The sequence below is a fragment of the Cynara cardunculus genome (genome assembly GCF_001531365.2).
Source record: "Cynara cardunculus var. scolymus isolate 2C chromosome LG 5, CcrdV1, whole genome shotgun sequence".
In the NCBI taxonomy this organism is placed as follows: Eukaryota; Viridiplantae; Streptophyta; class Magnoliopsida; order Asterales; family Asteraceae; genus Cynara; species Cynara cardunculus.
The window spans coordinates 873167-886462 of NC_037532.1; the positions used below are offsets into that span (position 1 = coordinate 873167).

Genomic DNA, 13296 nt, shown 5'->3' on the forward strand with positions numbered 1-13296 from the left:
TTTACAAATTATGATTTTTATCCCTATAATTTATAATATTTATTATTAAAATACAAGTAACTAAAATAATAAAGAATTGTAAACCATATAAATCATAACAAGAACAAATTGTAAATCATAAGAATAAAAATAGAAATGAATTAGAACTATAGCAATGAAAATCACAATTTCTAAACCATAAGAACAAAAATTATTAGCTTCGTAGAAATAAAAAAAAACGTAATTTACTGTGGTTCTTTCTTGACTGACATTACATTTAACAAAAAAAAAAAAAAAAGAATTTACAGTAAAATAAGATAAAGAAACTAACAATTAAATACAAAGTTAGGAACAAAATTTTATAGGTTACGAGGCCTATTATATGTAAAAATCCTAATTTTCAACCTTTTAAAGATTATTTTAATGTATAATATAACATCAAAGACAACCCACTAGTAAACATATTATAATTGGTGATTTTATTTTAGAAAACATATTATAATTGGTGATTTTATTTTAGAAAACATATTATAATTGGTGATTTTATTTTTTACAAGTCTCAAAATTTTTGGAATAAATCAAAAAATGAAATGCCTCTAATGATACGACCATAAGCTATATCATGAATTGTACTTTATTTATACAAAAGACACCAAATTGGTGGATGCCGTTAATGTTTCAACTTCAACTACATAGAATAGACCGCGTTTGTCAGGAATGCGACATATATGTGTTATTTCTCTCCAAGCTACAACATTTTGTCGTTCTTTTTGCCTGGAGCTTCCTCTTCGACAAAATGTGAAATTTGCAGTCCCTTTGGGGATGCCATACACTGTTTGGCAAGAGTCACTAGCCTCACCACAACGAATAACATTTTAGAAGGGTGTCTCAGACCATGCCTGGATTAATCYCGGCAAATTGAGACTGCAAGAAATCAGCCTTGATAACCTCARTRGTCATARTTGTTGTATACGTCTAGAATCGATTGTTGGTAAGTGTCTTTTGCCTGACAAAGAAAGATAAGATTATCTTATCCCTCATTTACCAGGTAAGATTGTCTTTGTCCCTCACTTGCAAGGTGAGATTATTAAACATTTACCAAATAAGAGTTTGTCCCTCACGTACCAAGTAAGATTTARRTCTGGCTTACCCGGTAARATTATAGGTCTRGGCTTTGGACATGGTCACCTGRTAAGCGTTTGATAAACGACTCATAAATTCAAGAATGAACTTCAATGACCAGAAGACCTTAGTGGCAACATAAGGAAGATATYATTATTATTATGAACAAGAATTGATTGCAATTCACATTAGAATGCCTTTGCCTGTTTTCTAAAGCAACAGGAAAAATAGAAACAATTACAACAAGTGCACGTACACGTACAACACAACGCAAAACACCTTCGGTGAATCAAATTTTGTTATCTGTCACTTATTACCCGACTTTACAAGCTCAKCATCCTCATCATCAATATCCCAGCTTAAATCCTCATCATCATCAGCAAAGGTACTCAACCGCTTTCGCAGGTCACCTTTCTTTTGAGTGTCACCCTCAGTGACGTTCTCCTCATCGTTATTCCCAACATCTTCAATCTCATCCCACTCCAAATCTTCATCCTCATCCGCTTTCAAATAAACCTTTTCCGATTCAACTTTCTCCAAACACCCATTTCCACCATCAGGTTTTGGTTCCTCTACATCGTTCTTATCAACACCACCCATATTAGTATCCATCKCCTTATCCTCAATAACAATCTTAGAACTTCGAGTTTTGGATTCATCATCCGGGTTCACTTGCTTTTCAACATTCTCCAAATCTTGGCTTTTTGTGGTATTTGATCTTAATTGATCAGATGTTTCTTGTTGTTCTTTGTTATTGTTATTGTTATTGTTATCATCATCATCATCAATATCCCAACTCAATTCTTCTTCAATATCTTGTGATAATGATCTCTTGACAAGCCTAGCTCTTAAATCCTCTTGCATTTTAAATTTATGAACCTTATAGAAATACCTATACCAAAATGTTGCATCATCAACCTCAATTGGAACAAGTTTTGAATAGATTCCCGCCAAAACTCCATTGTCACCAACTAATTTCTCAATCTCATCCTTGTTATCACCCATCACAAACCCTAATTTCCACTTATTATAATCATCTATATCCTCAGGATCTTCACAGTAAGTTCGCGTATCTGTCTGAATCGCATTCAATTGAGCATCAAATCGACTGTACCTCCTCGAATTCAAATTCAAACCACTACGATCACTAGAACCATGTCTTTCAGAAGCATCGGAATCATCAATTCCAGAGGAAGATGCGAGAAGCGAGTCCTTACCTTGCACGATGAATTCCGCCGTCGATTTCAGTACTCCGTCGATCGCGGAGGTTCCGACCTCGATAGACGACGGCAGCTCCTTCACGGCGCGACTCGCGACTTCGCGAAACAAATCGGATTCTTTCCTCAAACCGGTTCCGAATTCCTTTAGATCGCGACGGTAGGTTTCGAAGACTGATTCGGATTTGGTGGTAAATGTCTTCACCAGATCCCCGAAGCTCCATAAACCGCCGCCGATGCCGCTGCCGCTGCCGTCTTCCGATGAATTAATATTGGAAGTGGAATCATCGTCTTCATCTCCTTCGCTTTCTGGATGATTTGGGGATTGATTTGAGGGAGGATCGGTATCGGATTCGTCGTAGTCATTTGGGTCCGCATCATCTGCTAAGATGGATCTGAAGAAATCCATTTCAATGTGAAGTGATCGAAGAGATTAGGGTTCGCTACAGAATGACGCTGTAGCTTCTCCTTATGCGAAATAAGCTTATTTCCATGGTAATTTGGGCCCTATTAACTTAATGGGCTTTTACAATCTCAGGCCCAATTAGTAAACCATAAAAAGGATTAAAATCGATAAATAGATATATTCTATTTGAATTTTGTACCCGGTCTTCCAACCTTGTTATCATTCGGTTAGTGATTTAGAGGTGTTCATCGCTTGAAATTTATTTGGGTCTAGGTGAATCTACTTCGATCTAATCTTTTATTAGATATTGGATTTTATCATTCGATCTATTCCGATTAATATTGGATATTTGATCTGATCCAATGACTGATTGAATCGAATCTATTCCAATATATTGGATGTTATTAATGGTTATTTGGATCGAATTGAATTAATTCAATATTTTGATCCAATTTTCAATCAATTTATACACCATTACAACCAATTATTTATATATATTTTTTAAGTTATTAAAAAATAATGCAAATAAATAGCAACAAAAAAATTATCGTAAAATGTTAATAATTATATATAGTTATTAATTGGATATTAGTTATATGATAATTCTATAGGGATTTAGATGGTCATTGATCGGATTGGATCAGTTAGGTTATATTGGATGTTAGACTGCCATCCAAGAATTGACTGATCCGATTGTTGAAATTTTATATTCAATTCGATGCAATTACAGTTGATATCTGATAATGGTCGATTGATTCTAATTGGGTCTGGTAACTTTTTGCAAACCTCTATTTTCAGTGGGGAAAAAAAGGTCCGAGCTTTTTAGAGCTGGGTCATGTTTTGGGATTGAGAAAAGGCCCAATCGGCCTTTCAAACATAACCGGGCATTTTCAGGCTTCTTTAGACTGGATTTTTTTAGGTCGGGTCTGCCCCAAATTTTAGCAGATTGGGTTTTGAGCACTGGTTAGGACTGGATTTTGAACTTGAAACGTTTGTTATCCAGACAGGATACAACATAATAGGACATGATAATACAGAACATAACAGTTGTTTAGCGTTTAGTAATATAGAATTGGACATGACATAACATATAATTAAAATGACACCAAAATAAAAATTTATGTAGTTTTCAATTTTTATGTTAAGCCTTTTCTATATTATTATTTTTTAATTAATTATATAAATTATCAAAATATAAAAACAATATAAAAATAATATTTTGAGAACAAAAAAATAAAAATTTAAAAATCATAAAATACCGTAAATAAAATTTTAAAAATAAATAAAATGTAAATAGAAAGACATATTTAATGTTTTAGAAGAGAATTAAGTTTATATTGAGATTATATTAGTAAAACCTAGTTTATTCCACCTTATTTCATGGGATGAGGGTGAAACACGTCTGTTCCACTTTGTTCCCGTCTGTTTCACATACAAATATTATCAAACAAAAAACATTGATCCTTATTATATCATATCTAATATACCCTAAACCTTAAACCCTAAATTCTATAACTCAATTAAAAAACACATATGGAAAGAAAACCAACCGAAAAGACCAACTAAAATCACATGATTCTCATTTTTCATGGTAGTGTCGGTACCTATTCAAGAATATAACCAAATTCAAGGAAAGGACAACTCTATCTCTATGCCTCATGCTCATCCTCAAACATCTTATTATGCTACCAACGGTCAAGATACACCTCATCAAACATTTTATGTTATCAACGGTCAAGATTCACCCTCATCATACAAGCAAACCCTTTACCCTTTACACTTTAAATAGACCCAAAAAAGAAGACCCATATACCACTTTTTTAATCTTTTGTTTACCTCACCTTCAAAGATTAGAATCATACACAAAACACCTTAAATTCATGTGCTTATTGTGTGTTTTATTAAACCAAAACCAGCACCAAAATGCAAGAAAATAGAAGCCGCCCAGATGATGGTTTCAACCCTCTTGGCATTTGCCATAGGCTATTCAATTTCATCATGAATAGCTTCCTAACTAGAGGTACAAAACGTGTTACATTGGGTACAACAACCAATGCTGCACCGGCTCGAGACGATCGATCTCGAGCTCCTGAACATAACCCGAACCAAGATTACGTGATCAGGCCCGGTGGTCATGACCCGACTCCTGAAATACTCGTCGAGTTTAGGCACACAAATGGTGCAACAGTGAAGCAGAGAAGTAAGACTTCTGATCAAGTTTCGGTACGAGAAAAAGCGACTCGAACATCCCGTCAGAAAAGAGATCCACGAGATCAAGGTGACGGAAATGGGAGTGGGAGTGAAAGTGGGAGTGGCGAAAACGTCATGAAGAAGTTGGATTTGATCATCAGAGATGGTGCGAACCTGCCGGGAAGACGACATCATCTTCTGAGTGTTGCTTCGAATATTAATGAGAAAGCTGATGCATTTATAAGGAGCAGGAAGGAAGCCATGGAAAAGAATTTGAGCTTGAAACAGATTGCTGATACGTGATTATGATCAAAGAGGTTGACATCAACCAAAATAAGCAAAATTCCAGTTTGCAGATATGATTTCTTATATATATGTAAACAGAAATAGGTAGCTCATGAAGCTACTATAAGTCTATAACTATGAATGTGTATTTTATTCATTGATGAATAGTGTTCCTTTGATTTTGGAACTCCATACTTGGCTTTTTTGAGAAGTTATAAACCCTTCAAGGTTTGTTTGGTTCCGAAAGTTTGAAACCGACTAGGGGTGGTTCAGTTAGCTACAACAAAATCGGTTTTATAAGAAGGTAAAGTTGTCTAAAAGTGTCCTACCAGACCGTTTTATAAGATTTTTAAGTTTGTATAATCAAACCAATATTATGGGTCCCATATAAAGACGTTATAATGAGAAGTCGGAAGGAATTGAGTTTACTAACATGTTTTTTAAAACACTTTTGAAAGAAAGTATCTACTCCCTTGGTACCAAACTAATTGTCGACAATGAAAATGACACGTGATTTTCAGAATTCGTAATTATTACACTTTTTAGTTATTTAAAAGACGTATTTACCTTAAGAGAGAGAAAAAAATTTCTCCATGTCATAACCAAGGATAGAATAGAAGAATAAACATTTGCTTTCGAAAGTAAAATCTTACTTTTTGACAAACTAAAATAGAAATATGGATACATATTTTATGATAAGATTGAATATTAGTTTTTCTACATGACACTTTTGAAAAAGTGTCCATGAACACAATCATTTTTATCATACTTTTTCAAATTATCATAAAAAAATAGTATGCTTTATCTCAAAATGGTCCTAAAAACCTTGTTAGGTTGTCGTATCAATTACCAGCTTTACATATGATATACAATTGTTTAGTTTTATAAACTTAAAGTTCTATAAAACGTCTATTAGGACATCTATACATATTTGACTATCTTATAAACCTAACTTTATTGTAGTGGTTTACCGACTTAAAAGGAAACCAAACCAAAAACCCTTAGGTGGCGTTTGGTTCGCAGAATGTTTTTGGATGAAATRGAATCTGTTAAAGGAATTTGACTTTGAAGGAATTGGAATGAAATGTTGTCAGGTTTGACCACCTATTTGGTTGGCAGACATTGGAATGTAATCTGTTAAGGAATTAGAATCTTTTTGTTTGGTTCACATAACTGGGATAAATTTTTGGTAAATGACCAAAATGTCCTTTTTTGAAAATTTTAATTTTTTTAAAACTAAAAATACTTTAATAAAATAATTATTTAATATGTAAAACAATATAAAGTACATAACTCAAATATAAGCATAAGTCAAACGACGTTACTAAATCGACGATGGTCGGTGGTGGTCCACAGTGGTTCAGATAGTGGTGGTCCGCAGTGATTCAGATCGATGGTGGTCCGTAATGGTTTAGATGGAGGTGGTCAGCGGTTGTTCAAATAGGCGGTGGCGGCGGTGGTTGTTCAAATCGGTGGTGGTCGGCGGTGTCCGACGGTGATTCAGATCAACGGTAGTCGCCGGTGGTTGGCAGTGATATAGATCGATGGTGGTCCATTGTGGTTCAGGTGACGATGGTCAGATGTGGTTCAGATCGGCGATGGTTCAGATTGAAGGTGAATCAGATCAGTGGTGGCTCAGATCGACGGTGGTTTAGATCGGTGGTAGTCGGTGGTTCAGATCAATGGTGGTCGGCGGTGGTTCAGATCGATGGTAGTCGACGGTGGTAGTCGGCGGTGGTTCAGATCGGTGGTGGTGGTGGTCGGCGGTGGTTCAGATCGATGGTAGTCGGTGGTGGTGGTCGGCCGTGGTTCAGACCAGTGGTAGTCGATGGTGGTAGTCGGCGGTGGTTAAGATCAGTGGTGGTGGTCGGCGGTGGTTCAGATCGGTGGTAGTCGGTGGTGGTTCAGATCAATAGTGGTTGAAAGGTGGTCGACGATGGTCATATTGAGTTTTATGATATTATAGTATATTAGATTAAGGGCATATTTGGTATAATGAAGATAGAGATTCTATTCCATCAAAATGCCATGTAGTTGCTAAGGAATGTTAAAATCCTTTATCCATGAAATTCATAGAAATCTGAAGATTCTTTTCGCTGAAATGAATGAACCAAACGAAGGAAATGAATCTGGTCAAAGGAATTCAAGATTCCAATTCCACCAAACACCACCTTATACTTGTATCAAACAAGCAGGCTATTGAATGAAAGAAGAATTTAGCTACCTGAATCGAATTTACAGGGAAAGAAACCAACCTAGTGTACAAAAGAGAGGGATATGGGGTCCCTAGAAATCTAACTAGTCTAAATTAAACAAAGATCAATTAAGGTATAATTAAACATGATAAGCTAAAACGAACGTTTTCATTGTGTGATCGAAGGCGCTTATGAAGATCGCTAGATCCCGAGAAATATCGACATTTTTGCAGCTAGCCTCACCTTCCATCCTTATGCCATTCTTCACGTTTAATTCTAACCGTAAAACCCTATCTCGTTCACCTTTGCATCTCTTAATCAACCTAAAAACGGAATCCATTCTTGTTTTTTGGCCTAGAAATCAAGAATATGCTTTTTTTGCACCTCGAGTTTTCTTCCTGCTCGATCAACGGTGATCTTGATTTCAATTGTTAATCGAAGATATGTTTCGAAGAACGATACAGATCGTACGGGGCCCACAAGTGGTCTACGACGCAGGGTTTCCTGGAGTCGAGTCTTAACCATGGTTTACCTTTGCCACTCCAATGAAGCAGGCTGATTGCACCAGGGTGCAAACTCCTGCATTTTCCTTCAATATTGTCACCACCCAAACCATGTTGGTTCCAACAATGGTCTACTGCTTTGATGTTTCCAGCAAAAACAAGTAAAAATGGTGGCAAAGATCCCAAATGATAAATCCTCTTTTGCTTTTGAACCACCATCCATTCTTCAACTTTTTGTAAATACCTTCCTTTCCTCCATTTCTCCACATCTAAAACCATCACCCCTGTGTTAAAATAACAAGGATCTTTCCCTTCAAATATATTCCGCAGTTCTGGATCGGTCCAAAAATAATCGTTGAAATATTGTGTGAAATTCGCTTGACAATATTCGGGTGCCGCGAGGACCTTATCTTGCAAGTCAACTCTCCATAACTTCTCAATATCATCCACCACAACAAGATCCGAATCCAAATAGATTATCCGTTTAACGTCAACCGGGATGATGTCTGCAAGATAGATTCGAGCGTAGTTGAGGGGCTCATCGAGGGCTTCACGGATGGATTTTGATATTTTATCCTGAACCATCCCGGAATTGAATCGGTATAGTTTGAAGTTGAGATATGGGAAGGTGGTTTTGATGTTGGTTTTGATATCGTGATCAAACCGAAGCCAAAGGAAATGGAAGATTATGTTCTCCGGACAGCATGAGTTGTGCAAAATGGACAAGACGGCGGCCATTGTTCCCCGAAGGTAGTTGGAATCAAGGGTCATGGCTAAATGGATTCGGTCGTTGGTGGAGGAGCCGCATGCGTGGCCATTGCGGAAGGCCGGGGCTTCCCGGAAAACGGGAACATTTTGTGATAGTTTTCGGTTGAGGGTGAATCGGAGATTGGTGGCGGCAAGGACGGTTAATGGTGGTTGGAGGGAGAGAGACAGGAGGCCGATAAGGAGTAGAAGAGAATCCAAGCTCCGAAAGGCCATCCTGCCGGCATTAAAGGATGGATAATGGAAATATCAGGGAAAAAGAGTCAAAACAGCCATTGAAGGCTGATTAAAAAAGATACGTCGGAATCTTTGTGGAAAATTTTATAAAGGAAAAGAAGATTGATGGGTTTGAGAGGAAGAGAAGATTATTCGGAAGAAAGATGTGTTTCCTTTTTTGATTTATAAGCTTTCATGGTCAACTTTCTATAACAATTTTGAATTTTGGTTGACGAATCAGGCAGTCAACAATTGTCAACAAAAGTCGTAGTACTAATAAGTTGTTCCCTGTTTTCTATTTGACTAAAAAGTAAATTACGTTTTTAGTCCCTCTAGTTTGTTGAAAGTAGCTATTTTCGTCTCTATCTTTTAAAACTATGAATATCAACCTTATAATTTATAAATATCGCTGTTTTCGTCCTTATAATTTATAATTATTGCTACTCTGTAATCTATTTCATTTTTCATCCCTCGTGAACGAAAATAACAACGAAAGTCACATGGACTAAACAGCAATTTTAGAACCGCTGGGGTGAAAGTCTGCAGTTTTTAACAAATCATAAGGACTAAAAACTTAATTTACTCTTTGACTAAATTAAGAAGTCAACAGAGAAAATTGAAGAAGATTTGATGCACCTAAAACAAATTGAGAGAGATGAGAGGCGTACCGAATCAAATGCAGAAACTGAAGCTGCAAAAAGCACTCGAACAATTGGAATCGTATCCCTTTGGGAATGCTTTCGTCACTGTCGCCGGTGACATTCGCCGTCAATCAAGGAGGCGTTCTCAAGTGTTCCTAAATCGGAAATCCGGAATAATTATTTTCATTCACATACACACATGAATAATGCGAAGAGTCAAATATGATAACGAAAGTAATGTAAGTATATTTGTTCTAAAAACATCGAGGTTGTTATTGTAATTGCAATTGAAGCTCATTTTAGTTCCATATTTGAACCCATTTTGCTTCGATTCCGATGTCTAGGCTTGAACTTGAAGTTCGCCAACATACCTTCACAGTTTACATACATGAATAATGCGAAGGACCAAATTATAACTATATTTACTTTAAAAAAAACATCGTCATAGTGATCGTGATTGTAATCGGAATTGAAGCTCATTTTAGTTCCAAATTTGAACCCATTTTGTTTCGTTTCCGATGTCTAGGCCTAAACTTCAAGTCGCCAACATCAGCATACATGAATAATGCGAAGAACCAAATTATAACTACATTTGCTTTATAAAAAAACATAATGATTGTGATTATGATTGTAATCGGAATTGAAGCTCATTTTCGTTCCATATTTGAATCCATTTTGCGTCGATTCCAATTTCTAGGCTTAAACTTTAAGTTCGCTAACATACCTTCAGAGAATTATCGTGATTGTGATTGTAATCGGAATTGAAGAGCATTTGAGTTCCATATTTGAACCAATTTTGATTCCGATGTCTAGGCTTAAACTTGAAGTTCGCCAACATCAGCATATACATGAATAGTGCGAAGACCAAAATTTATAACTACATATGCTTTTAAAAAGACATCGTGATTGTGATTATGATTGTAATCGGAATTGAATTATTTACATATTTGGACCGATTTTACTTTGATTCCGAGTCTAGGCTTAAACTTGAAAGTTCGCCAACATACCTTCAGAGAATTATCATGTTTGTGAATGTAAATGTAATTGGAATTGGAGCTCAATTTAGTTCCACATTTGAACCGATTTTACTTCGATTCTGATGTCTAGGCTTAAACTTGAAGTTCGCCAACATTCCTTCAGAGAATTATCGTGATTGAACGTGATTGTAACCCGAATTGAAGCTCATTTTAGTTCCATTTTCGAACCAACTTTGCTTCGATTTTGATTTCTAGGCTTAAACTTGAAGTTTCACCGACATACCTTCAGAAAGTTATCGTGATTGCGAATGTGATTGTGATTGTAATTGTAATCGGAATTGAAGCTCATTTTAGTTCGAAATTTGAACCGATTTTGCTTCGATTCCGATTTCTAAGCTTTAACTTGAAAGTTCGCCAACATACCTTCAGAGAATTATCGTGATTGTGATTGTAGTCGGAATCGAAGCTCAGTTTAGTTCCATATTCGAACCGATTTTGCTTCGATTCCGATTTCTAAGCATAAACTTCAAGTTGGCCAACATACCTTGAGAGCAATTCTCTTTGCTTCATTGGAACTAAGAGTCTTCTTGTGATCATGGAAACAGATCCTGAAGGTGAAGTAATTCTGTTCAATGCTCGGTCACCTCGGTAGTCGAATGATATGCTGTCTTCCTTCCACTACATATATATGAAGCCGCGTACCCAATATTTTCAAAATTTTCATTTTGGTTTTATCGACGTCATATCTCAAATATTTAAAATAGAAATAAAAATAAAATAAGTTACACTTTTTTAAGGATGGATATCTTATGGTATCTAGTAGTGACGGTCAAAAACAGGTCTTGAGTCGGGCCAAACCGGTCTCGGGCCGGGCCAGTTCTTATCGGGCCTGAAGTTTCTTGTAGTTGGTTCCGGTCCCGGTCCTCCGACAGTCCCGGGCCGGTTTGGCCGTCACTATCAAGTATCAAGCTTTTTTCTCTAATATCATGTATCAAYCAATTATATTTGGTATGCCAAATTTAGTGTCGTGTACCAATCAACTGTACCAACTTAATTGGTACATCTTTGCATCGGTTTTGTCCCAACTTCAAATTACACATATGAAAACTTAAAGTTTTGTTCAAATTTTGAGTGACATTTTAAGTTTTCAAGCAACACATCTTATTTTTAAGGAGTTTAATTACAAAGAATAAGGGATTGTTTACCAAAAAACCTTACGTTGTAAGTATTTATCGGTAAAATTCAACACAATCACTTACTTACTAGGTAAGATTTTAGTCAACAAAAATGACATCATGTACAACAATTTACTCGGTAAGCATTAACTATGGTAAGAGTCATTACCCTCACTTACCAGTAAAGCTTTTGGATCTTGTCTCGTTCTTACAGGTAAGATTTTTGGTCCAACTATATTCATTTGGACTTGGTACGGTACTATCAACCAACTGTGATTAGTATCAATTTAATTGGTATGGTTRGTACACATATTGMTTGGTTTGGTACAACATTATCACCCCTATAGTTTTCATGTATCCATGTACGTAAATTGAATACCTTGATATTATAAATATCACGAATGAGGTATGAAAATGAAAGTTCAAAAATTACGTTACATAAAATAATAATTGAATTAAAAGTATATGCATTTTCATGTGATATACCCTAAACYTAAATAGTGAAATAAACAAAAGATTACATTAACTAGAAGAAGTTCTAATACAAATTCTCGAAATTTGTACAAACTATACAAACCAATCAAATTAGATATCTATGGAAATTATAAGAGTTTATTTATTATGATCTAGATATTTATGAAAGATCCTTCAGTTTGATTAACATTATAGATAAGGAAACAATTGAAATATTTATAAAACCAGATATTCACTACACTAGATGAACGATTGAGATTGGTTTGTATTAATTAGAGAGTTTGTATTTGAAAATMTATACATAACCATTGGTCCGATTTTAAATTTTCAAATTACATTAATCACTTTCGAAATACATATATACCGTTCAAAAGTACGACACCCAATCAGCTATTTACTTCTAGACTTCCTACTTAAAAATAGAGAGAATAGAAATCTCTAGAACTTAGATATTGATAAAAGACATGTTATTTTAATTATTTCCATGTTATAAATTTTTATAAAGTTTTTTTTTTAAAATGTAATAGGATAATAAATTTATAATGTATTTTAATAATATATAATGTTGAAATTAATAAAATATAGTAACTACTGGAGTTCGATATAACTTTTTCCAGCTACAAAGGTGGTGTCCGATTAGTTTGAGCTAGGGCTCCAAAAGTTAAAAACGCTTGGAAGTCCTGAATTCGAAACCAAGGAGAAATAAAAATCATCTTGTGATCACGGAAGTTCAAATGCGGTGACTCCAAACCACCCGCGAAACGGGTGGTCGCTCTGAGATTAGTTAGCTCGCATAGTGGGTTGGATATCTAGGTTAATAAAAAAAATCCATAGATTTTGATTTTAAATATTGTAATTTTAACCACAAGGATGGTGGCTGATTGGTTTGAGTTTGGTTCCAAATGTCAAAAATATCAGGAGGTCTCAGGTTCAAATCTAAGGAGGAATAAAAATCCCCTTGTGGTCACGAAGGTTCAAATGCAATGACCCCGGAATATCTGCAAAGCAGGTGATCGCCGTAGGATTAGTCGGCTCGCATAGCGAGTTGGATATCTAGGTTAATTAAAAAAATTGTAATTTTAGAAACATTATAGCATAGTTAGCGAAGATACACTGGCTTAATAAAATACRAAGAAGAAAACAGAAGTTAA

The 13296-nt window shown here is 35.5% G+C and overlaps 2 protein-coding genes across 2 annotated transcripts; both read right to left on the reverse strand.

Moving 5' to 3' along the window:
* Positions 1 to 1241: 1241 nt before the first annotated feature.
* On the reverse strand, positions 1242 to 2747 carry LOC112513298 (BSD domain-containing protein 1-like). Its single transcript, XM_025119521.1, has one exon. It carries the CDS (start codon positions 2725 to 2727, stop codon positions 1408 to 1410), a length of 1320 nt encoding a protein of 439 aa, XP_024975289.1. The 5' UTR covers positions 2728 to 2747; the 3' UTR covers positions 1242 to 1407.
* Positions 2748 to 7825: 5078 nt separating this feature from the next.
* Positions 7826 to 8878, reverse strand: LOC112513571 (probable galacturonosyltransferase-like 4). The gene has a single exon (XM_025119873.1). The coding sequence runs from the start codon at positions 8876 to 8878 to the stop codon at positions 7826 to 7828; it is 1053 nt and encodes a 350-aa protein (XP_024975641.1).
* Between the last annotated feature and the right edge of the window lie 4418 nt (positions 8879 to 13296).